The sequence below is a fragment of the Nycticebus coucang genome, chromosome 12 (assembly GCF_027406575.1).
Source record: "Nycticebus coucang isolate mNycCou1 chromosome 12, mNycCou1.pri, whole genome shotgun sequence".
Classification (NCBI taxonomy): domain Eukaryota; kingdom Metazoa; phylum Chordata; class Mammalia; order Primates; family Lorisidae; genus Nycticebus; species Nycticebus coucang.
The window spans coordinates 87,021,935-87,049,062 of NC_069791.1; the positions used below are offsets into that span (position 1 = coordinate 87,021,935).

Below are 27,128 nucleotides of genomic sequence, written 5' to 3' on the forward strand. Positions count from 1 at the left end.
TTTGAGACAAAGTCTCAAGCTGTTGCCCTGGGTAGAGTGTCATGGAGTCACCCAGCTCATAGCAACCTCAAACTCTTGGGCTTAGGCAATTCTCTTGCCTCAGCCTCCCAAGTAGCTACAGGAGCTGAGCCAAAAAACTAAATTTTTAAAATTAAAAACGATAAAAAGATTATAGAGGAAAGAAAAAAAAAGATACTAACTTTGCAAAAAGCATTCCTAAACGCAAGAAAGAAAGTAATGGTGAAAGAAAAAGTATAAAGATACATCACCAAGAAATTTTAAGAAAATTTAAATAAAAACAATATTAATATCAAACAAAGGAAAATTCAAAGAGAAAAAATTTAGAAAGAGAAGAGAAATCTGGCTCAGCTCTTGTAGTTCAGCAGCTAGGGTGCCAGCCACATACACCGGAGCTGGCAGGTTTGAATCTAGCCAAAGCCTGCTAAACAACAATGACAAATACAAACAAAAAAAAAAAGAAAAAAATAGCCGGGTATTGTGGTGGGTGCCTGTAATCCCAGCTACCAGCTACTTGGAAGGCTGAGGCAAGAGAATCCTCTAAGCCCAAGAGTTTGAGGTTGTTGTGAGCTGTGATGCCATGGCACTCTACTCAGGGTGACAGCTTGAGACTCTGTCTCCAAAAAAACAACTCAGATTGTTAATAAAAGAAAACAACTAAAAAGATACAAGCAGTTAAGAACTTATATACATCAAACCTCATGGTATCTGCATACATAAAATAAATGGAGATAGAAAGAAAAAACGAACAAAAATCAAAACCCTGTACCCTGAAAATAATCTTTTGGACAAGTACCCATGAAATAGTCACAAGAAGTCAACATGTGTGCCGCTCCCACCCCCACACCCCTATACAGTGTTAGAAGAAAAATCAATAAATTGCAAAGACTATAAAAATAATACAGACGACATTCTGGATTACAATACAATGTCACTAGAACCAACAAAACTAGCAAATAAAAAACACTTTAAATAAATTTCAAGTTGATGAAGAAATAAATATCAAACTATAGGGTTCTCAAAAAAATAGTGAAAAGGCTGCATATAATAACTGTAAGATACTGTTAAATTAGTACTCAAAGAAAAATTCTTGGTCTTATTTCCAACAAATAAAAAAGGACATAAAGCAACTCAAGAATCTTTAAAAAAAACAAAACCCAGAGGCAGCAATAAGAAGGAATATAGTAGGAACAAAAGTAGAAATCAATGACTTTAAAATTGAACCGATAAATCCAAGGCATAGTTCTACAAAAAAGATGGACTAGTAGTTAACATACTTTTTTTTAATGTAAAAATTAAAATGCTTTTCTAAACTTAAGATATTTCTTTCTGCAGAACTCTATAAATAATAGCTGGAAAAGCTGGAGGAGAGGGAACAATTGTTTTGTTTTGTTTTTTTTCTTTTTTTGGAAACATATTCCAAGCTGTTGCCCTGGGTAGAGTGCTATGGCATCATAGCTTACAGCAACCTCAAACTCCTGGGCTTAAGCGATTCTCTTGCCTCAGCTTCCGAAGTAGCTGGGATTACAGGTGCCTGCCACAACACCCAGCTATTTTTTATTTTTTTATTTTTTGGTTGTAGTTGTCACTGTTTGGAACTGGATTCCAACCCTCCAGGTCCGGTGTATGTGGCTGGTGCCCTCGCTGATGAACTATAGGCGCTGAGCCAGACGAAGGAATAATTAAATGGTGGCCAGAGAGGAGGTAAAAAATCTAAACAGATTAATTATTTAGCATAGAAGAAATGGAGAAATTTATATAATTACCCATCAGGACTCCATAGTTTTGTTGATCAATAATACTACATACTTTTTTTTTCTATTTTACTACTATACCTTTAGGAAACATGTATAAAACCACAAAAAAAAAAAAAATTGTTTTGGGCGGCCCCTGTGGCTCAAGGAAACATGTATCTCTAAGTTTAATGGCATTTAAATTGTTGCAGAGCACAGTAAAAGATAGAACACAAACATAACAGTGTTACTCATAAGTCAGTCAAAATTCTAGTAATCCAAAATAACCAAGAACAAAGAGATATAAATTGTACTAGGAATAAAAAAGGAAGACATAACTTCAAATATAGATTCTGGAAAGACAAGAAATACTATGTACCATCTATAGAGAAAAACATAAACCCCAGCCAAACTGAACAATGTTATACCAGAGGTTGGCAAGCTCTTTCTGTAAAGGGTTACAGAGTAGACATTTCAGGCTTTGCGGACTATACCAAAAACTGAATGGTCCACAGCTACTCGGCCCTGCAACAGTAGCACAGAAGTAGCCAGGTAGATCAATGAATGGATGTGACTATGTTACAATACCATTTCATATACAAAAACAGGCAGTGGGCCAGATTTGGTCCACAGGCTGTAGTTTTCCAACCTCTAATATATGAAATACAACTTACTAAAATAGGATCACAGAAGTAGAAGGTCCTACAATATGTAACAGAAAACTTTGAAAAGGTCTTCCACAATTTACTAGTACCATGTACTAACTGATTACGCTACTGAAGCTCTAGGTCTTCCACAATTTATCTCTCTAAAAAGCCCCAGGTTTAAAAAGAAATTTTTTAAATGTGGGACACTGTGTTAAGCCCCTGTAGTCCCAGCTACTCGGAGGCTGAAATGAGAGGATCATTCATGAGCCTGGGATTTCAAGGCCAACCTGGGCAACCTAGTAAGACTCTGTCTGTAAATAAATAAATAAATAACAAAATAAAAACTAAAAAGCATCATAGGCCCAGATGACTTTGGGTGGGAGAGAGAAGGGGAAATAATGAATCCTCAGAAAATATGCAATGTTAATCTTACATAAAGTATTTGAGAACAAAGATGTACAGGTTCAAATGTCTCCACTGGATTCAAGTCTCAGCTCTGCCACTTACTAACTATATGAACATGGGCAAAGTATTTAATCACTGTGCCTCTTCTGACTCATCTGTAAAATAGAGATAGGTAGTAATACCAACACCACCACACACGGTTGTTCTGAGCTGTAACATGATATAGTGAATGCAAAGAACTGAGAGAACTAGTATTATTAATCATGTACCTAGCACATGGTTAATAATGAATGTCAGTGATTATCATTATTATCATGTAGGTAAGAAAAGAAGAATAAAGGATCACCCTAGGTTTCTGGCCTAGAATTTGGGTAGACAATGGTACAAATTACCAAGATATGAAATAGAAGACAAAAATCAACTTTGGGAAGTACATAAGAAAGAATGGGCTGAGTTTTGGATATTGTTGGGTTTGTTATTACTAAAAGATAGTTTTTTTTTTTTTTTGGAGACATGATTTCACTTTCCCACCCTCAGTGGAGTGCTATATCATTGCTCACAGCGACCTCAAACTCTTGGGCTTCAGCGATTCTCTTGCCTCAGCCTCCCAAGTAGCTAGGACTACAGATGCTTGCCACAATGCCCAGCTATTTTTTAGAGACAAGGTCTCACTTTTGCTCAGTCTGGTCTTGAACCTGTGAGCTCAGGCAATCCACCTGCCTTGGCCTCCCAGAGTGCAAGGATTACAGACGGGAGCCATCATGCCCAGACCAAAAGATAGCAATTTCTAAACATTATGATCTCAAGACCTCTCTACATTCTTAAAAATTGAGAAATCTAAATGGTTTTGTTTATGTGGATTAGACTCGTATGTATATACAGTTACTACATTAGAAGTTTAAGGCTCAGCACTTATAGCACGGGGGTTACGGTACCAGCCACATATACTGAGGGTGGTGGGTTTGAACCCGGCCGGGGTGGCGGGTGGCTGTAGTGTCAGCTACTTGGGAGACTGAGGCAAGAGAATCGCAATATTAATTATTGCAATATTAATTGGAGGTTGGAGGTTGCTGTGAGCTGTGATGCCACAGCACTCTACCCAGGGTGATATAGTGAGACTGTCTCCAAAAAAAAAAAGTTTAAGCAGAAATTTTTAAAACATTATTTCATTGAAAATAAACCACTGCAAACTGATATAAATATACTTTTTGAAAATTTACTATATTCCCCAAAACAAAATTAGTGAGAAGCATGGCATTGTTTTACATTTTTGCAAATCTCTTTAATACGTGGCTTGGCAGAAAGCAGGTAGATTCTCACATATACTTCTGCTCAATTTGTTGTATTATTTCATATTATGTTGCCTCAGTATATACTCTTGAGAGATTAAGAATAAAAAACAGCAAATAAAGTCTTCTTGAAAATAGTTTGACTTTGTGGAGCTCAGGAAAGAGTTTCAAAAAACCTTCCAGGGGTCCTATCCTCAGATCAATTTTGAGAACGACTGCTATAGGACATTCATGCATAGAATGTAACTGAATATGTGGTTCTAAAGTTCAAAAGGTCTGCACTAAAAATATGGATTTAGGATTCAATATGCAGGTGGAAAAAGAAGTCAATAGAGTTGTAGAATCAGAAGGGCAAAACTTGAAAAAAGGGTTTAAGCAACTGTAAGAAGGGAAGTAAAGGCAAGAATAAGTCATAATTGCCAGAGCAACAGAAGAGGAACTGTTGATTTTAATGAATGGCTAGACTATCTATCTAGCTATTCTAGCAGGACTACTTTCCTCAATTTCTCCTAATCCCTCTCAGCCAACAGGCCCAATAGACTACCTCCTTGATTAAATTCAAATGCATCGGGCATCGCCTGTGGCTCAAGGAGGAGGGCGCCAGCCCCATATACCAGAGGTGGCGGGTTCAAATCTGACCCTGACCAAAAAAAAAAAAAAAAAACCCCGCGAAAAAGAAAAAAAAAAACAGATCTAAAATTCAAATGCATCCTTGAGTTTTCAATGTCACTGTTATAATTTAGGCCCTCATCTCTATCCTCTACCTGCCTCAAGTTATCTATGTCTTAAAATCACTTTCAGAATTAATCAAAACTCCTTGGATGGCTCCTGTCTACCATTTTTCGAGATGTATATCCTCCTACATCCACAATGATTTCATTCTCTTTTATCAACACACCAAACACTTACCCCAAGGGGTACCATGCTCTTTCATTTCTTTTGTCCAAAATACCTTAATACCTTTCTTACAAATTTTTCTGTTCATCTTGCCTAGGATGAACCCCACTCCCAGACTGAACTTATCTTAGAAGCATTTTATAAAAATCAATTTTTCCTCCTCCATTCTGATAAAACTCTTCAAAAATTCCTTACATTCCAGTCAATGTGCTCTTTAAGAGATAGATTTTTATTTCTCCTTCATTTTATCACTACCATCCCCTATACCAATCTGGCAAATGCTCGAGAACTGTTGGTTGAATGAATAATTAAATAGTTGTCAGTATATACAAAATGACCAAATCTGAAGAACAACAGAGAACAACACCGAGGATTAAACACTGTAGAATATCAACATTCTAGAGGGGGAATAATCGAGAATCAGTAGAGAATTCAAAGCAACATTTTCCTAAACTGTGCTCCAAATCAGGACATTCCATTTTGTAAAACAATAAAATAGCCCAATAATACAATTAAATTATTATCTTTTGCTAAGTTTTACTACTTCATGAGCTTTCTAATATTTCTTATATAAAATAACATTGCATAAGCCTAAAACTATTTTAAAAAATAAAACATAAATTGAGGCAGAGTGCAGTGACTCACACCTGTAATCCTGGCACTCTGGGAGAGCTAAGAGAGGAGATAGAGACCAGCCTGAACAAGAGCATGTGCAAGACCCCTTTCTCTATTAAAAATGGAAAAATCAGCTAGGCATCATGATGCACACCTGTAGTTCTAGCTACTCAGGAGGCTGAGCCAAGAGGATTGCTTGAGCCCAGTAATTTGAGGTTACAGTGAGCTACAAAGACAGCCACTGCATTCTGTCCAGGGCAACAGAGTGAGACTGAGGGGTGCTGGTGTAGGTGAGAGGGATCAGAACAAACAAAATTTGCCCTGTACTGAAGTGAAAAATCAAAGATAGGCTCCATGCCTGTAGCTCAGTGAGTAGGGTGCCAGCCACATACACCAAGGCCGGTGGATTTGAGCCTGGCCTGGGCCTGCTAAACAACAATGACAACTGCAACCAAAACATAGCCAGGCATTGTGGTAGGCGCCTGTAGTCCCAGCTACTTGGAAGGCTGAGGCAAGAGAATTGCTTAAGCCCAAGGGTTTGAGGTTGCTGTGAGCTGTGACACCACAGCACTCTACTGAGAGCAACATAGTGAGACTCTGTCTCAAAAAAAGAAAAGAGAAATCAAAGAAATAGACTAATATCCGAAGTTCTAAATATATATCTAAGTGTTAAATTTGTGAAAACACCATTTTAATATTTGCTTCTTTAAATCTTGAAAATAACATTTTGTTATTTTATTATGTTTATTTCAAAAATCATTTAATAAATAAACTTCACTTTGACTATCTTCAAGTTTAATAGAAATAATTTAAATATGAACTGAAAAAATTTAAATATGAAATAGAAATAATTTAAATATGAATGTTAATCATCTTTGATTACTATCAATTCCCCAAACATGAATTTCCATGCTTAGGACCACAAGCACTTAAAATTACTCCTGTACTTCCAAAGTCTACAATTGAGCCCAGTAATTTGAGGTTGGAAGGAGCTGTATAGTTTTCATATTGGCTACACTGTAAGTCTTCTAAAATACTGGCAGACAATTAGGTTAAATTCTGAATGCTTCATGTTTAAAAATCCTTAAAGTACAAATGTCCAAACGATATTTTTTATAAGTATGATCTGCAGATAAACAGTCTTTAAAATCTTCATTATAGGCAATTATTTTCTGCTCTTCCAAGTTGGATTTGAGGCCCAATAACTTAAATTCCATATTCTTTTTTTTTTGGGGGGGGGGGCAGAGTCTCACTGTGTGGCCCTGGATAGACTGCCATGGTGTCACAGCTCACAGCAACCTCAAACTCTTGGGATTAAGCGATTTTCTTCCCTCAGCCTCCCAAGTATCTGGGACTACAGGTGCCCGCCATAAACCCCAGCTATCTATCTTCTTGTATTTTAAGTGGGGACCAGAGGGGAAAGAAGTAGCCAGGTAGTAGAACAATGCAAAGAGCAGTTCTAATCAATTAATCAAATTTATTTAAAACATGGCCAAACATAGCCTCCAGCATAGTAGATGATTTATAATATACTTCCCCTATATAATATACATTGCTGTCTCATACTAACTTCTGTCAGTTCTGGAATACTAAAGGGCACAGAGGGGAAGACTGGCTTTTAAGCTGATACACATTAAGATGCAGTGCTAGAATTTCTGTTGTGGATAAATGGCTGCAGCTTCAAGTGCCACTAGTCAATCTGGAAAATGCGAAAGATGTGCCAATACACTAAGTTCTGCCAATTCTTAGCAAGTAGTCTGAATTAAATGGCTGTTTGAAAACTTTAAAACTAAGATTTAAAAACTAGAATGAAATATAACAAACTGTATTTATATTTTATATAAGCACAAGCAAGTTTTAATATTTTGGTTGAAAAATACTTAAGACAAAAACACCAAACAGCAAAATTTCAAAAACAATCAGTTCAGCTGGGTGTAGTAGGTCACTCCTGTAATCTTAGCACTCTGGGAGGCTGAGGCAGGAGGACTGCTTGAGCTCAGAAGTTTGAGACTAGCCAGAACAAGAGCAAGAGCAAGACCCTGGCTCTACTAAAAATAGAAAAATTAGCCCAGCATTACAGTGGGCACCTGTAGTCTTAGCTACTCCAGACGCTGAGGCAAGGTATCCCTTGAATCCAGGAGTTTGAAGCTGCTGTGAGCTATGCTGATGCCAGGGCACTCTAGCCTAGGGAATAGAGCGAGACACTGTTTGGGGGGAAAAAAAAATCAGTTTAAATTTAGATTATCAAATTTAAAATAAATATTAAAATGAATTCACTTAGTTTTAATTCACTTCACAAATTCCAGAGATATGGGAAGTAAATACTTTTCTAGGTCTTGGGGAAGCACCCAATTCCATTCCCTCAAAGGACTCTATCTTCTACCCCAGTATTTCCTATCTTAAATTATTTCCTATCTTAAATTATCACAAAGAGAAACACAGCTGATTTGTCTTGATAGAATCCTCCATGTCCTTAGATCATTGAATAAGATATTTTCCAGAGCTTCTTCAACTAATGAAATTCAGAATGAAGCCATCTTATTACCAAATTCTGCTCTTCGGTATAATGTCTGAGCAAGTTCTATCTGTTCTAAATTATAGGATCTTCTTTTAGAAGTGGAGAACACCCACAATATTCAAATGTGGTTAATTTCAAAATCTTTGGTTAATCTGCCCATTGAGTCTCATTTAAGCATGTAAGACTCAAAAAAGTACGATGATCTATTTTTCAGGTATAGGCCCACCCTTTCGAAGAAAAAAACATCAGATTACCCATTCATTAGTCTCTCTTCTGTAATAGACAATTCTACAACAGTGATCCTCAAACTGGCTTAATTAGAACCTGTTAGGAGCAACAGATTCTTCAGCTTCACAGACTTACTAATCAGAATCGGAATTTCTTAACAAGTAGCTCAGCCAAAACAGTTAATACTATAAAATGATAATGTTTAAAAAAGCTTTTAGAAAATATAGGCAAAATTTTTCTAAAGCTGGATATAATTGAAGAGCAAAAACATTGGTGAATTTGATAAAATAAAATTATTATACAGTGGTGTATATTTTATTTTTTCAAACATGTATGTTCCAAATTAAAAGGCAAACTGGTTACCCTCAATGAATCCCCACCCCACGTCCCTAAAAAAGAGCAAATTGTAAAATACTAGTTTTTTAGAACAAATTAATGAGGTATCCATTCCCTTCCTTCCCACCCTCCACATCTTCACTTGACCTAATCTATGGAAAAGATATCCTTACTAGGCCTACCACAGGGAAGCATCCAACAGTCACCAGAGTTTAGGACTGAAGTTCAAACTAATAATGCAAATGTTACTTAATTTTGTTTTCCTCCTTCTAAATACTACATCTTCTATGTATGTGTCCCCTATGGGGCCTGGTACTGGGTAAAAATTTAGATATTCCTGCCTGGTATCTCATCTTTAGAATGACTTCATACATGTGAAGTAGCCCATAACATTGGAAATATTTGCATCAAATACATTGATGAAATGCTAGTAAGTTCATTAGATCACTGTAAATTGCTAACAAAAACTCTAGGCCATCCAGGCACGGTGGCTCACACCTGTAATCCTAGCACTCTGGGAGCCCGAGGTGGATGGCCTGCCTGAGCTCACAGGTTCAAGACCAGCCTGAGCAAGAGCAAGACCCCATCTCTAAAAATAGCCGGGCATTGTGGTGGGCGCCTATAATCCCAGCTACTTGGAGGACTGAGGCAAAAGAATCGTTTCAGTCTAAGAGTTTGAGGTTGCTGTGAGCTATGACACCACAGCACTCTACCCAGGGTGACAAAGTGAGACTCTAAGAAAACAAAACTCTAGGCCCATGCTTTAAAGGGGCAAATAATAATGGGCAATTTATAAAAAGAAAAAAGTACAAGTGATTAAGCAGAGTATTACATTTTACTGACAAGTATATTAAGTCAAAGGGAAAAGTATCAATTTTGATCAAACAAATTTATAAAAATGATATATCCATTCTCATGTTGTACTACTCCTTGCACTGTGGCAAAAATACTATACTATGATTTACCTTTGCTGGGTTATACTGGTGGTGGTTCTTCTTTTTTGAGGAGGGAATTTCTTTAATAGTTGCTAAAAAGCTACTCCATCTGGGGGAGGAAGAACCCTAAAGTAACTGGAGAAATTGGTAGCATGTTGTTTCAAGGGGCTGAAGAGTTACGAAGATATTACAAAAACCACAGTGGTGAAAATTAAAATTCACCATGCGTTGGGTGGATGCCAGGAAAAATATGTTATCTCTTTATCTTCATCATGATCCTATAAATTTAAAGTAATGTACTCATTTTATAGGTGAGGCAAATATGGTTCAAAAGAAGGCTACTCATGCTCAAACATCTAGTAAATGACAATGCTAAAATTTAAAATAAAATCTGACCACCAAAACATATGTTCCTTTTAGTATACATTAAGTTTTATATTCACAGCAAAAACAAACTCTAAAAATAAAGGAATGGCTAATTACAGATTCACCACCTCAAAAATTAATGGCTAGTCATTCAACCTAAGGCTTTTCTCATGTCTACTTCTTGTCTTGTTTGTTCTGCTTGGTCTTATCGCAGCCATCTAAAGGTACAAAATCTGTCATATCTAAAATTTGTATGATTTACTAGCATTTCTAAGCAAACATGCCTATCTTTTCAGAAATGAATCTTGCCTAAAGCAAAAAGGGGTCTTCAGCACTCTTCAGGTTTTTTTTTTTTGGAGACAAGAGTCTCACTTTATTGCCCTGGGTAGAGTGCTATGGCATCATAGTTAACAGCAACCTCAAACTCCTGGCCTGCAGGAATCCTTTCTGCCACAGCCTTCAAAGTAGCTGGGGCTACAGGCACCTGCCACAACCCTGGCTACTTTTTGTTAGAGTTGGGGTCTGCTCTAGCTCAAGCTAGTCTCAAACTCCTGAGCTCAAGCAATCCATTCACCTTGGCCTCCCAAAGTGCTGAGATTACAGGTGTGTAAACCTAGACTTAAATTTGGAATCACATCCAGTCTTTCTAGTATTAGTTAATACCAACCTTTAGTACTAATGTCATGATTTCTACTATGTAGACTATGGAGAAAAACAGTAAACTAAGCCCCAATTCTAACAGCCGAACCACTCAACCTGTGTGACAGAAATGAGTTATAAGGAAACAGAGTAACCAAACTTTCTAAGATTGTGATTTTTTACTCTGAGGGAACTCTTTTGTTCACCCTAATACCCCCCACAATTTTCACTTTCTTTTTTCTTTGGGACAAACTCCAACTTTATTATTTTGGTTCATCATGAAGAGTTTCAGGGCACCAGATACGTGTATATGGTAGTCTCCATCACTCCTGGCATCAAGATTCTGACTTGGGCTAGGACTTGCATTAAGTCTTGGCAACAATCCCAGGAACTCACTCCTCCCTCAATTCACCTATAGTCTCTCTGCCATTAGCCTAATTTTTCTCCTTTGCCACCTGTGGTTCAGCTACTGCATCTCCATTTTCTTCATGTCCCTTTTTGGGCCACTGTCAAACTTTGGCAGCTTCTTTTTTTTTTTTTTGAGACTGAGTCTTACTATGTCACCCTCAGTAGAGAGCCTCAGCATCACAGCTCACAGCAACCTTACTTGGGCGTAAGTGATTCTCTTGCCTCAGCCTCCCAACCAGCTGGGACTACAGGTGCCCACCACAACACCCGGCTATTTTTTTGTTGCATTTGTTATTATTGTTTGCAGGCCCGGGCTGGGTTTGAACCAGCCAGCTCCAGTATAATACATGGCTGGTGCCCCAGCTGCTGAGCTACAGAAGCGGAACCAGCTTACTTCCTTTTGTCTCCCTTTTTCTTGGCCAGGTCAGAGGACATGGTGATGAACCACGGGGGTAGGTTACTCTTCTTTCAAGAAGCTGAGCCTCGCTGCTTGGCCTCTGCACAAGTATCACTTTCTATCCGTTACTGTTACATGCTTAAAGTCACAATCTACTTGGGCCTCAATTTTCTCCTCTGAAAATCTATGCAGTACGGTAACCCCCATCAAACTATCAAAGCTCCTGAAATTCATGACAGTAGGAAGCTATTATGAATATAGCTGAGAAACTTAAGGTCCTATGGATTCTCAAAAAAGGAAAACTAGAAACTAGTAAAAAATAAAACTAGTGGCGGTGCCTCAAGGAGAAGGGCACTGGCCTCATATACCAGAGGTGGCGGGTTCAACCCCGGCCCCGGCCAAAAATTGCAAAAATAAATAAATAAATAAAAATAAAACTAATAAAACCCATATGACTCAGCAATTCTCTTCTGTGTACATAGTAGTCGTCCTCTTTTATCCACAGTTTTGCTTTCCAAAATTTCAGTTATCTGTGGCCAACCACAGTTTACAAATAGGGTAGGATACTACAGTATAATAAGACATTTTGAGAGACAGAGGCACCACATTCTTGTAACTTTTATTATACTATACTGCTACAACTGTTGTACTTTATTAAGTCATTGTTGTTAATGTCTTACCGTGCCTAACTTAAAAATTAAACTTTATCAAATAGCCAGGTGTTGTGCCCGGCACCTGTGGTCCCAGCTACTTAGGAAGCGGAGGCAGGAAAATGGCTTGGGCCCAGGAGTTTGAGGTTGCTGTGAGCTGTGATGTCACAGTACTCTACCCAGGGTGACAGCTTGAGGCTCTGTCTCAAAAAATTAAAAAAAAAAATTAAACTTTATCACAGGTAAGTAGGTATATGAAAACACAAAGTATATATAGAGTTTAGTACTTTCTGAGGTTTCAGGTACCCATTGGGAGTCTTGGAATGTATCCAAGACTACTGAACATCCAAAGTAAATCAAATCAGCACCTTATAGAGCTGAGCGCCTATGTTCATTGTAGCATTTTTCTCAACAGCCAAGATATGAGAAAGGCTAAGTGTCCATTGAGAAATGAAGAAACCAGGGGCGGCGCCTGTGGCTCAGTGAGTAGGGCGCCGGCCCCATATGCCGAGGGTGGCGGGTTCAAACCCAGCCCTGGCCAAACTGCAACAACAAAAAAAAAAATAGCCGGGCGTTGTGGCGGGCGCCTGTAGTCCCAGCTGCTCGGGAGGCTGAGGCAAGAGAATCACGGAAGCCCAAAAGTTAGAGGTTGCTGTGAGCTGTGTGATGCCACGACACTCTCTACCTGAGGGCGGTACAGTGAGACTCTGTCTCTACAAAAAAAAAAAAAAAAAAGAGAAATGAAGAAACTGTACTATATATACACGATGGAATATTACTCAACTGTAAAAAAGGAGAACCTACCATTCACCACAACACGGATGAGTGTGGAAAAGTAAAATAAGCTAGACACAGAAATAAAATAAAAATACTGCATGATCTCACTTACATGTGGAATCTTTTAAACAAAAAAGTCAAATACATAGAAACAGAGTACAATGGTAGTTACAAGGGTAGGAATGGAAGAGAAAGGGAAGATGTAGGTCAGAGGGTATAAATTTACAGTTATGTAGGATGAATAAGTCTAGAGATCTACTGTATGCCACAAGGAATAGTTAATACTACTGTATTGTAACTGGAAATTTGCTGAGAGATTTTAGGTGCTCTTAACACACACAAAAAGGTAACAACATGAGATAATGGACAAGCTGTTAATTTGTTTGACTGTAATCTTCATTGTGTATATGTGTATCAAAACATTTTTGTATGCCTTAAATACCTATAATAAATAGCTCTTACAGAGGTTACAGGTAAACCCATGAACGCCCATAAACATATGTTCACCTTTACTAAAACAAAGCCAAGAAGAGAATGGAAGTACAATGGGAGCAGAGATTCGGGGTTTGTTTTGTTTATGCTTATCGCCAGTGACCATAACAGTACATAAAACAAGCTTGACACACAATAAATATTTCATGAATAATGAAGAAAATAATAGCATTTTACAAAAGCTAAGTTTGAAATAATGGATAACTACACAATTATTTTCCATTTACCTTTGTTTCCCAAGATGGCCTCATAAGATGGTAAAACGTGGCTGAGACTAGCAGTGGTGATTTAAAGAAAAAGTAAGGAACAAATTACTCCATTAATAGTAAGAAAGGGGCAAATTAAACACTTTTCTTCCTTCACCACAAACTGAGTCATCTCAGTCATATTTTAAAAGTTGAACTGTAATGTTATTGAATTTATTAGACACTAAGCACAACAAAAGGGACTTTACTATTGCCAAAGCCCTTCAGAAGGGCTCTGCCCAACTTTTCGGAATGAAGGAGACTATGTGGTTTTTAAGCAAAATTCTCTTTACACCTCCTTCAGAGTTGCAGCAAAAACACTTCAAAAATGATTTAGCACTCTAATTTTGCCGATACAAGCCAAAGCATGGAGAAAGCCTTTGTACCAGTATCTTGCTTGGTCCTCAAAATTCTTGCTCATTTTAATCAATACCCGAAGATGCAATAAACAATTTAAGAGCCAATCCCTCCTCACTCATTGCTAGTAGTCAAATCCTCTCTGAATTCAATTATGCTGGTGCTGCAATTTTTTTTATTTGTTTGTGTTCAATCGGCAGGGCAACACTGTAAAATCTGTTAGAAGATCTTTCTTGATTACTTTTAAGAGAAGAGTCTCATTTTGGGGCTAGGCAGGATGTCTCACACCTGTAATCCTAGCAAGATGGGAGAACGTTTGATGTCAAGTGTTTCAGACTACCCTGAACAAGAATGAGACCCTGTGTCCACAAAAATAGAAAAAATTAGCCAGGCATGGTCGTGAACACTTTAGTTCCATCCACTCAGGAGGCTCAGGTAGAAGAATCCAGAAGTTTAAGGTTGTAGTAAGCTATAATAACACCACTGCACTCTAGCCCGGGTGACAAATCCCGAGATGGGGTGGGAGTGAGAGGGAAGGAGGGAAATGCTTTTTTTTTTTTTTTTATTTGTTTGTTTGTTTTGTTTCTGGGAGACAAGAGTCTCATTTTGTCACCCTTAGTAGAGTGCCATGGCATCGCAGCTCACAGCAACCTCAAACTCAAACTGGTGGAAGTGAGAGAGACAGAGAGGGAAGGAGGGAAATGCTTTTTTGTTTGTTTTGTTTCTGGGAGACAAGAGTCTCATTTTACTACCCTTGGTAGAGTGCCATGGCATCATAGCTCACAGCAACCTCAAACTCCTGGGCTCAAGTGATTCTCTTGCCTCAGCCTCCCACATAGCTGGGACTACAGGCACCCACAACAATGCCTGGTTAGTTTTTAGAGATGAGGGTCTCACTTCTTGCTCAGACTAGTCTCGAACGCCTAAGCTCAGGCAATCCACATATCTCAACCTCCCATAGTGAGTGGAATCATGCCTGGCCCATTGTTTCAGTTCATTCAATGACTATTATTGCAGTATGGGTAATGATGTGCCCTTCCCATTTTGTTTCCAATATAATGTAGGAGCTGTTTTTAAAGAAACAGAGCAGTAGAGCCCAACAGAAATAAGAGTCGAGGAATTCATTAGCTGTATAACCACTGAACAAGTTACCTAACTTTTCTTAGCCTCAGTTTTACCTGTTAAGTGGCAATAGTACTATCTACTTTCATGTGGCTGCTGAAGGGATTAAATGCAGACTTAAATTTTACTAGCACTCTCTGATGAAGCCCTACTCCCACATCAAGTTTTATGTATGTATGTGGGACAGAGTCTCACTTTGTCGCCCTCAGTAGAGTGTCATGGCATCACAGCTACAGCAACCTCAAACTACTGGACTCAAGAGATCCCCTTGCCTCAGTGTCCTGAGTAGCTGGGACTACATGTGCCCACCACAATGCCACAAGTTTTAGAAATGGGGTCTCACTCTTACTCAAGCTGGCCACATCAGATTTTAAATATCTACTGCCTGAAGTCCCAGAGTACCCACAGCCTGCTGCATGGTCTCTCCCTTGTGTCCCACAAATTCCCAAAATTCAGTAACTAAAAGGATACTCTTAACACATTCAGAAGCATTTAAGACCCTGCTCTACCATGTGCTCTAAATTGCTTTTGTTCATTCATTAAATATTCAGAATATTTTCCTGATTAAATGAAGCATAGTGCCTGGCACTTAGTTCAGAGCTAGCTATAATATACACAACATGATCTGACATGCATCTAACTCGACAGCTCTTGAATATTTGGGTCATTCTCTAGATCAATTGATTTAAGGAATAAAATTGTATCTGAAAGATAAATATTAAGGTTAGAATTCAATTAGAAGTATAGTTTCCAGGCGGTGCTTGTAGCTCAGTGGGTAGGGCGCTAGCTACATACACTGAGGCTGGCAGGTTCAAACCCAGCCTGGGCCAGCTAAACAACAATGACAACTGCAACAAAAATAAAACAGCCAGGCATTATGGTGGGCGCCTGTAGACCGAGCTACTTGGGAGGCTGAGGCACGAGAATCACTTCAACCCAAGAGTTGAAAGTTGCTGTGAGCTATGACGCTACAGCACTCTACTCAGGACAACAGCTTGAGTCTCTGTCTCAAAAAAATAAAAAAAAAAGAAGATGGGCGGCGCCTGTGGCTCAGCAAGTAGGGTGCCGGCCCCATATGCCAAGGGTGGCGGGTTCAAACCCAGCCCCGGCCAAACTGCAACAACAAAAAAAATAGCCGGGCATTGTGGCGGGCACCTGTAGTCCCAGCTACTCGGGAGGCTGAGGCAAGAAAATCGCTTAAGCCCAGGAGTTAGAGGTTGCTGTGAGCCGTGTGATGCCACGACACTCTACCCGAGGGCGGTACAGTGAGACTCTCTCTACAAAAAAAAAAAAAAAAAAGAAGAATACTTTCCAATAGTGGCAGAACAAAATAAAAAAAAAATGCTTGGTTCAATTTCATATGAGTTTTTAATTAACCCAGGAAGTAAAAAGCAGTAATAAACCATGCTCTCCTATTTGAGCATCAGAAAATAAAAGAACATCTTAATCCTTTTTTTTTTTTTTGCAGTTTCTGGCTGGGGCTGGGTTTGAACCCACCACCTCCAGCATATGGGGCCAGCGCCCTACCCCTTTGAGCCACAGGTGCCGCCCAACACCTCACTTAATCCTTTTTTCTATATTTCTGCTTCTCAACAGATCTCCCCAGGCTTTCCTTACAAGATCAGGAGGTTGTTATTCTTTGGAATATAGGTTGCTCATGACACCACCTAAATAAAGCATTGACAATGATATGCTTGGGAGAGGGGCAGGGGAGGAAAAAAGGCGGGAGAAAATGAGCTGTCAAAAATCAACAGTACTTATTCTTTTGCAAGGAATGTATTAATATTATACAATCAACATGCTTCCCCAAGAAAGCCAGTGTCAAAGTTAAAAAGCTGTTTAAAAAAATTACTTTTATTCTTAATCAAGTTCCCAAAGACATTCTGAAGATGGGACATTAACTCCTTCCCTGTCTTTACATTACATAATAAAATTTATCCATCCTTATACCTCATTATAAATTTTTAGTACTTTACTCCTCTGCCATTTCAAGGAGACACTTATATGTGTGTGTGTGTGTATATATATATATATGACATTTTAAATATTCATGCTCCTTAGAGTTTTTCAAAGTTCAAGTCACAAGGTATGAATAAAACTCTCAAGAATTTCCTCATGTCATTCATTAGTCTGGTCTATGTTTTTATTAGAAGAGTCATGAATCCACTGCCACAAAGAAGTATCTAACTGTATTCATTTAAGAAAGCTAGTCCAGATCTTACTTTAATTTACGCTACTTTACAAAACTCCAACTTTTATAAAAACAGTTTTACCATTGAGTGGCAGCCACATTAACTGGAAAGGGCAGTAGTCACAGAAAAAAACGAGCTCATTAAGACAGATTCTACATAGAAGGTGCCACAGCCTAACTAGTTATGCTCAATCTAAACACCAAAATCTTTTTTTTTTTTCATTCAGTTGGTTACTTCTTTTCATGTATTCAAAAATCATGCAGTCGAGTTTCCCACATTTGGGGAAATCACAGGGGTCAGCACATCCAGAGTGCAATGGATAAGCCTTGTCCTGGGAAAACCACCTTCATGATCATGGTATCTCCCCTGCCAGGTAAGGTGAACACCAAAATCTTGATTATAACCATCAAGAAGGCTTAAGAGTTAATGCTGGCAGCGGGCACCTGTAGTCCCAGCTACTAGGGAGGCTGAGGCAAGAGGATCACTTAAGCCCAAGAGTCTGAGGTTGCTGTAAGCTATGATGCTATAGCACTCTACCCAGGATCACAAAATGAGACTGTCTCAAAAAAACAAACAAACAACAAAAAAACCCAGCTCAGCACCCATAGCACAGTGGTTACGGTGTCAGCCACATACACCAAGGCTGGAGGGTTCAAGCCCGGCCCGAACCTGCTAAACAACAATGACAACTGCAATCAAAAATAGCCAGGCACTGTGGCAGGCACCTGTGGTCCCAGCTACTCAGGAGGCTGAGGTAAGAGAATTGCTTGAGCCCAGAATTGCTGTGAGCTGTGACGCCACAGCACTCTACTGAGGGTGACATAGTGAGACTCTGTCTCAAAACAAACAAACCAAACAACAAAAAGACTTAATGCTGTCAGTCCCTCAGTCACATTAGCCCTAAAATACTTGACAGCCACATGTGGCTAACCTTTTTATACAGATTCTGTAATACAAAAAGACAAAAAAAGCTGTTGACAATATGAACTGGAAATCTGAACTGGCAGGCTCTTCTGATTTTTACATGTTGGCAATCAATTAAAAACTTTCAAGATAATAATAAAAACACTAGAGACCAGGGAAAACTGACAACTACATGCCTATGAACCTAGGACAGAAAATAGTTACAAAAAAAAGTGGTGACCTCTAGATAAAGTCTGGAGTTTAGTTATTATTAAGCTGGCTTTTTAGTTTTGACAAATGTACCACAATAATGTAAGGTGCTAGTAATGGGGTTAAATGAATGAAGTCTACATGAGAACTCTCTGTACTACTTTTCAACTTTTCTTTAAATCTAAAATTATTCCAAAATAAATAGTTAAAAAAATAAAAATAAAAATAACACTGAGTGGGCCAAACTTGCCTGTTAAGTCTCCAGTTTGTAACCTCTAATCACTGTGAACCCCAAACTATAAACACTACAAATATATTAATATATACCACAAAAAAAAAAAATACGTTTTCATGAATCAGGAAAAGCATAGCCAAATATGAAGGGAACCACTGTCAAAAGAAGGATGAAGCGAGTGAAACCAATGGCAAAACAATATAATAAATTTTGACATGTCATATATTCAGTCTAACATTCTCAGAGTTATGGAAAAATCTAATAAAAACAAGACCCAACTATGTTCTTAATTCATGTAAGAATGTAAGAGGATAACTTACATTTATAAATGATATAAACAGTAGGTATTCAAAGATCACGATCATGGGTCAGAATACCTGACAGAATATAATGGGGTACCCAAATTTAAGATACATATTAACATCCTAAGAAACTAAAAAGGGAAAGATTGATGGTAGTTGGACTGAGTGACCTATTAGAAGATGAACTCTCAAGAGAGGTTTACAAAAGCCATGATAAAGACATTCCTGGCTGAGAAACTGGATCAAGAAGAAACAGGAATAAATATAAATGCTCTAAAAAGAACAGGGAGTGATGGGAAGCAGATCATGGGAGGTCAGATTAAAGAGGGCCTTGAAAGCTGAGCAGAGGAGTATGGTCTCGAAGCACCAACTAAGAGTGACAACTTAACATTCCTATAAAGTGGAGTGGTGTGAGAAAGTGGAGTATTAGGAAAACTAATTTGGTAATGTTCCTACTTATCTGGTAATGTTCCTGTGTATTATTTTGCATCCCTGTAACTGTCTTAGCTATCTAGATTCAAAGCCACAGTATCCCCTTAAATTCCACTTCCAATCTCACCATCTGCCAGTCCTGCCAATTATACCTCAAGCATCGATCATCAATCTTTTACACACACACACACACACCCCACTAATACCTCAGTTCGAATCTTTATTACCCTCTCCATTGCTTTCCTTCTCTTTCTAACCTTGTTTTTACTGGTGACAGCCACTATTGACAAAGACAGGTTCTTAAAGCATAGCTTATAATCATGACAAGCACCTTTGCTAGCTCCTCACTCTTAACTAGTGCCCCTACTTCCAGGCCTATAGTCTGTCACTTCCCAATACCCCTATGCAAGAGACAAAAGCTGCAAACTCATATTCCCTGTTGCAATCTACCTGTCTCCTCTGCCTAGAAGGCCTTTCTTCTCCTAGCTCTATCATTCAAATCCCTATCTATCTTTCAGCCAGCATTTTTCATTTACAGGGGTTATTACCTTTTTAAAAAGAAAGAAAAAGAAAAAAACAAACCAAGTTGCTCCCCTGCTTAAGCTCGTCAGAGGCTCCTGACTGCCTACAAAATAAAGTCAGTCCAAGCTCCTCTTTGATCTAACCCCTGTTTATTTCTTCAACTCTGCCCACATAGTGCTGGGTATTTACATTCTAAGAACACCACCGCTGCATATTACATCACAATCATTTCTTTTCTCTGTACTGATCCTGTTGCCATTTCTGTCTATGGCCATTTCGTATTCTTTTTTTTTTCTTTCTTTCTGGAGAGATGGGATCATCTTATTATGTCACCTAAGATGGCCTCAAACTTCTGGGCTCAAACAATTCTTCTGCCTCAGCCTCCAAGCAGTTGGGATTACAGACACATACAACCATTCTGGTTTATTTAATCTTTTAAGACTCAGTCATAAAGAGGTCTTCCTTAACCCTGTGTTAGGTTAATCATCATAACTTTGTGGTCCAGGACAGCTTGCATGACTTTTAGTTTAGTCAAATTACATTATAATGCACTATGTTTGGGTATGCAATCCCATTGCTACCCTCTCTCCAGTAAAATATAAGGTACAACTATCCTTACTCTTATACAAAGGAACTTAATACATGCTAATACATGCTTAATACATGCTTTTACTGGCACTGACCTCTAATAAAGATAGGCAGCATTGTAAGGGCATACACCAACCAAATGCAGAGATCAAGCTGTCGCCCTGGGTACAGTGCTGTGGTGTCACAGCTCAGAGCAACCTCAAACTCTTGGGCTCAAGTGATTCTCTTGCCTCAGCCTCCCAAGTAGCTGAGACTACAGGCGCCTGCCACAAGGCCCGGCTATGGTTTCGTTGTAGTTTGTCATTGTTGTCTGGTGGGTCGGGCCTGGATTCGAACCAGCCAGCTCCGGTGTATATGGCTGGCACCCTAGCTGCTTGAGCTACAAGCGCCGAGCCCTTCTACATTTCTTTACCAAATAGTTAATTCCTGGGAGGATGAAGGACTCCTGACTCAGGACTTGAGAAGGAATTAGGCTCCTGTTTCTTTGTTTGGGGTATACTAAGCACTGTTCAACATGACACAATGGCCATAAAATTGGCAATCTACTACTTTTTTTTTTTTTTTTGAGACAGAGTTTCACTATGTTGCCCAGTAGAGTGCCCTGGCGTCACAGCTCACAGCAACCTCAATTCCTGGGCTTAAGCGATTCTCTTGTCTCAGTCTCCCAAGTAGCTGGGACTACAGGCGCCTGCCACAACACCCAGCTATTTTTTAGTTGCAGTTCTCATTGCCATTTGGCAGGACTGGGCTGGGTTCGAACCCACCAGCTCCGGTGTATGTGGCTGGCACCCTAGCCGCTGAGCTATAGGCACTGAGCCAGCAATCTACTATTCTAAGCAATAATATGGAGATGCCACTATCTGCCTATAAAGAGTGGGGGGGTCAACAGTACCCAGAGAACAAGAAATAAAGCAGGCAGAATGCCCAAGGAATGGTGGAGTCCTGGAGGTAATCCCACACAAGAAGGATTTTAAAAGGAAGACTGAAGGGAAGGTACCTGTGCTCAAAGACTCAAAACAAGGGAATATGCTAGGAACTGATGTTTATCCTAGAAGACAATGTTAAGGTAGGTCTTGAGGCAGTATATTCTAACTGCAGCAATACACACCACAATAAACCATAAAACCCCAATGGATGACTCCAAGGTACTTATCACTGAAGGGGTCTGTTCCCACCCTCTGTTTCTTTCATACTCTTCTCTCTCCCATCCTGGAGCTGAATAAAAATGCATACAAACAACCTTGCTTTAATGAAAAAATGAATAAAAAATAGCTTTAAACAACGTACCTTTGATTTTTTGTTCAGTGGCCTAAAATAAAAACAAACAAACAAAAAACAATGTAAATATGAAACTGAAAGAAATGGACTGTTATGATAAAATGCTCATATATTACTATTATATAAACATATACACTTTTATTAAGTAAGGAATCTGTCATTTAGATGAACTGTATAGGAAAAGATATGCAAAGAAAGCATGCTTTTCCCATAGATGTGCCCCATTGTCCTTGACACTATTATTAATAAAAACTAATGAATTTTTTTAGATACAAAGCATAGAAGACATCATTGCACAATATAATTTTTAAAACAGGAGCTGTACTTTTCTCATCATCTCAAAAATGATTTTCATATATATAACTGTCACCTTTACATTTAATGGATTTAGTAAGGTTTATTTAAATGGCTTCCAAAATTATTATAAATGATAAAAGATGAATTAAGTTTTCTGAAAGAAAAGCTATATATAATCACTTTAGCCAAATTAGTAATAAATTTAGCTTGAGGAGGTTAGACTGCTATTACAGTCACACATAGTCAACTTTAAAGTATTTCTGATACATCTGACAATTCATTAAAAAATTAAACTCACAGGGCGGCGCCTGTGGCTCAGTGGGTAGAATGCTGGCCCCATATACTGAGGGTAGCGGGTTCAAACCCGACCCCAGCCAAACTGCAACAAAAAAAATTAGTCGAGCGTTGTAGTGGGTGCCTGTAGCCCCAGCTACTCGGGAGGCTGAGCCAAGAGAATCACCTAAGCCCGGGAGTTGGAGGTTGCTGTGAGCTGGGTGATGTCACAGCACTCTACAAAGGGCGATAAAGTGAGACTCTGTCTCTACAAAAAAAAAAAATTAAACTCATATAAACTCTGTTTTCATTGCTTTCTAATGTCTCCTCCTTCTCTCCATGTTTTCTGATACAACTGCAGAGAAGGGCTTGAAGGCAGCAGAGTTGCCTCAAGGTAGCTAGTTGAAATTTACAGGGACCTCAAAAACAACTACAGAAGACCCAAGCAAAAATAATTTTTTTTGATCAAGATCAAGTGTATGGTTTTCTTTTCTTTTCTTTTTTTGAGACAGAGTCTCACTTTGTCACCCCTGGTAGAGTGCTATAGCATCATAGCTCACAGTAACCTTAAGCTCTTGGGCTCAAGTGATCCTCTTGCCTCAGTTTTTCATTTTTTAGTAGAGACAGGGTCTCATTTTTGCTCAGGCTGGTCTCAGACCCGTGAGCTCAAGCGATCCACTCGCTTCGGTTTCCCACAGTGCTAGGATTTTACAAGTGTGAGCCACGCGCCCAGCCAAGAGCAAGTGTACATGAGTCCTGAAAATAAAAGATACAATAGGGTGGCGCCCATAGCTCAGTGGGTAGAGCACCAGCTACATACACTCAGGCTGGCGGGTTCAAACCCGGCCTGGGCCAGCTAAACAGCAATGACAACTGCAACCAAAAAATAGCCGGGCGTTGTGGCGGGCACCTATAGTCCCAGCTACTTGGGAGGCCGAGGCAAGAAAATCGCTTAAGCCCTAGAGTTTTAGGTTGCCGTGTGCTGTGACGCCATGTCATTGTACCCAGGGCAAGGTAGTGAGACTCTGTCTCACAAAAAAAAAAAAAAAAAAGAAAGATATAGTAATAGGGAAGTGAGGAAAGACTGAATAGCCAGAAATTGTTTCAAAATGAAGATAAAGCTTTTGTTAACTGGCAAGAGACATGATAATCCATTTTGCTTAGCTATATTATATTAAAATACCATTTAAAATTATATCATTATAGAATATATGATAAAAACTATAGTAATTTCCCTAAATTGAAGCCACAAGCACTAATCTTTCCCTAGAAAGCCAGGGAGTCAATCTAGGCACTGAAGTGCTTTACCAAGTTTTAGAGCAGTAGTAATATACAAAATAATGGAGGCTCATCTTTTACTCTATGGATCAAAATTTAAAGAAAAAAAAATGATGGAAGGACAATGCCAAAAGACCAGCCAACTAGCCTGACAACATTTAATTTATTTCTGAGAAGTCATTTTAAAAATCTGATAGTAGAAAAATAAGTCTTATTAGAGAGTTAGCATACAAACACTTTTAAATATTAGAAATGTCACGTTAAATAAGACACATTATTTTCTGAAGCAAAGAATTAGTACAAAAATTACTTTGCATGTTTAAAACAGTTTTTATTATTTAAACTCTTTGGTATCTTTCACAGTTTACTTCCAAAAGAAGTTAAGTTTTAGTACAGAGACACTATGACCACATTATTAAAACTTAAGGTATACAGGCGGTGCCTGTGGCTCAACAGAGTAGGACATTGGCCCCATATGCTGGAGGTGGCGGGTTCAAACTCAGCCCCAGCCAAAAACTGCAAAAAAAAAAAAAAAACTCAAGGTATACAATGTTGCTCTTCTAGGCTTTGGACACAAGTGCTATCTGCTATGCAACTCCTTTGGAAAAACAACTCCATTTGCTTCAGAACAATGGTCAAGCTTATGCAGGATTCTGTCATATACAAAGAATGGGACCAAGAAGACACCTCGAGGTCTGTCTGCCCCTCAGAACACTGACCTAATATAGTGAAGGAATATAAATAATAGAAACCAAGAGCTCCTAACTGATTAGAAGGAAACAAAATTGATAGAGTTTCACTTCTTTAAAGTAAGTTTCTGTGTTGTGGTCTGCAGACCTAGTACATTACTCAAATTATTAAAAAGAGAATTTTCCAAGTGGGGTCAGTGATTTTAAGAGTTAACTGTACTGTCCAAAACTGTAGCCACTAGCCACATTCAGCTACTGACCAGCTAAAACTGAGATGGGCAAAACATATTTAGTACTTTTAACAGAAGGAAAAATATCTCTTTAATATTTTACGCTGATTACATACTAAATAGTAATATTCTGATAATATTAGACTACATAAAATATTAACCTCAAATGTTTCTTTTCACTTATAAATGACTTTGTCATGTAAACCCTCTGGGTCTCAGTTTCCTCCTCCCTCGAATGGAGAAAGTAATTGTCCCGTTTACCTTTCAGGGCTATTATGAAGATCAAATAATAAAATATGAAAGCCTTTTTTTGGAAAAACTTTAAACAATGTTCAAATCTGAGGTATCATTGTAGATCCTCTTACACATGAGAATTAAGATTATAGAAACAAAATGATTTCCATTTTTTTTTTTTTTTTTATCGCCCTTGATAGAGTGCTGTGGCATCACACAGCTCACAGCAACCTCCAACTCCTAAACTTAGGTGATTCTCTTGCCTCAGCCTCCCGAGTAGCTGGGACCACAGGCGTCCGCAACAACGCCCAGCTATTTTGTTGCTGTTGTTGCAGTTTGGCTGGGGTTGGGCTTGAACCCACCACCCTCGGTATATGGGGCCGGAGCCCTACCCACTGAGCCACAGGTGCCACCCCAAAATGATTTCCATTTTTAACATTTTTTCTTTAAAAAAATCTGAGCCATGATTCCACAAGCAGTTATGGTTCCCTCAGTTTATTAATAAAGATATCAAGACAAGTGGCAGAACATTACATGCTGGGTGCTCTGTTTCTAACAGGCTCTTTACTGCTTGTTCCAGCTCCAAGATCCTGAAGCCTACCTACTTCAGTGGTTTGAGACCTCAGGGTCCAAAGTCAGACTACCTTTTCTAGCTTTGAATTCTGGCTCTATCACTGTGTGACTGTGGTCAAATCTGTTAACTTCTCTAAAGCTTAGTTTCCTCATATATAAGACTGGGGTAGAAACGCCCACCTCAAAGTTACTTGCGATTAAGGGATTTAACTTACATATAAAGCACTTAGGACAGTGCCTAGCATATAACAAGCATTAGTTGCTGCTGCAGCTATGGATAGCCCCACCTAGTCATGCTTTGGCGCTATTCTTTGGAAATTACTCTACATTGATTCATAGTTCTCAAGTCTTGCTTTTCTTTCTCTAAACATTTATAATGCCTTAATCGTGCCAGGTATTATGTCCTAACACTAGGAATAAAGGATTAATTTAGTTCAATTTGCTTACTTTAAATGAAGATAATCAGTGCTCAGAGAGCTTTCCTATGATTTAGCAAGCAACCCTGAAAATCTAGAACCCAGATCTATTGAATGATTTTTTTTTTTTTTTAAATGAAGAGAGGAGAGTAAGGTAAAATCAAGGATAAGACTATGTATAAGAGAAGACCTAACCACCCTAGATGAGCATGTATCTCCAGGCCTGGTCATATTACCATTGAAGTTACTAAGAAAATTTACTAATTAGACCGCCTGATATAATACCCAAAAGGGCAAAGAAGGTGAAAGTTTTTTACAACCTGGGTTTCGTTTAAATTTAATTTAGTACATTTAAGTCAATAAAACTATAAAAATCCCTTCAGTTCTTAAAACAATAACAAAAAAACTCCTGAATGTTGAAACATTCTCAATGAAGAAAAATCTCAATTTGTGGGGGTGTTTCCTCTCAAACCCTCAACCATTATATGCTTTCTAGAAACTATAATTACATGCTTAAAGTAAAGATTATACTAAATTATCCCTCTATAATTAATCTATTTCTCAATCGCTTTTTTCCTTCTTATTACATTTCCATTAAGATCCCTTTAAGAAACGTCTTTTAAAAACAGAATCTGGAGAGAAATCTATGATAGCCTATTGCTATTATTGTTGTTCCCTTTTTTATAAAGTATGGAAACATTCCCATGGGCTGTCAAATTATTTTCTACACCTGAGAATCAGAAGCTAACAGCCCTCATTCTTAGATACTAAACAGAAAAGTGTTATATACCACATCACATAGTAATTTATACAAAAACTTTTTTTTTTTAGACAGAGTCTCACTTTGTTGCCCTCAGAAGAGTGCTGTAGCATCATATCTCACAGCAACCTCAAACTCTTGAGCTTAAAAGATTCTCTTGCCTCAGTCTCCCGAGTAGCTGGAACTACAGGCTATAAAAACACTTCTCAAAAAAATTATAAGCAAAAGTCATTTGGTCACTGATCACCATACTAATCAGAGACATAACAGGGGCAGAAATATAAGTCACCTAATTTTTATTTTTATGTAAAATTTCTATAAAAAAGATTGTAAATATTTAAGTTTGTATTTAAATGATAGAATAAGAAAAACTTTCCATAGTAAAAATATTATAGAGTCTAGTTGTGTTATTTGTTTATTTAAAATAGAAAATAACCCATGGTATGAATTTAAATGCTTTTAAAAGACCACAATGGTTATTAGGGATGGTTAAATCTGTATATTTTAATATTTTCTGTATTCATGGTATAGAGACCTATTTCATGCCTTATTACAAAACTACCATAATACATAGAGAGTACCCCCAAAAAGTATACACATTTTAAGAAAGAGAAAAAAAAAATTAATTGTAATACTCAAGTC

The 27,128-nt window shown here is 38.3% G+C and overlaps 1 protein-coding gene and 1 pseudogene across 9 annotated transcripts in view; both read right to left on the reverse strand.

The window, feature by feature from the left end:
* The window catches only part of TNRC6A (trinucleotide repeat containing adaptor 6A), a 140,874-nt gene that overhangs the window by 58,151 nt on the left and 55,595 nt on the right, over positions 1 to 27,128 (reverse strand). For all 9 annotated transcript variants that reach the window (XR_008373496.1, XM_053558077.1, XM_053558078.1 and 6 more), the window contains one exon: positions 21,746 to 21,767. Coding sequence is in view for 8 of the 9 variants with exons in the window: in XM_053558077.1 (XP_053414052.1) it covers positions 21,746 to 21,767 (22 nt within the window). In the remaining variant the exon portion in view is untranslated. The remainder of the gene's footprint in view (positions 1 to 21,745; positions 21,768 to 27,128) is intronic.
* Positions 17,511 to 17,647, reverse strand: LOC128563051 (uncharacterized; annotated as a pseudogene).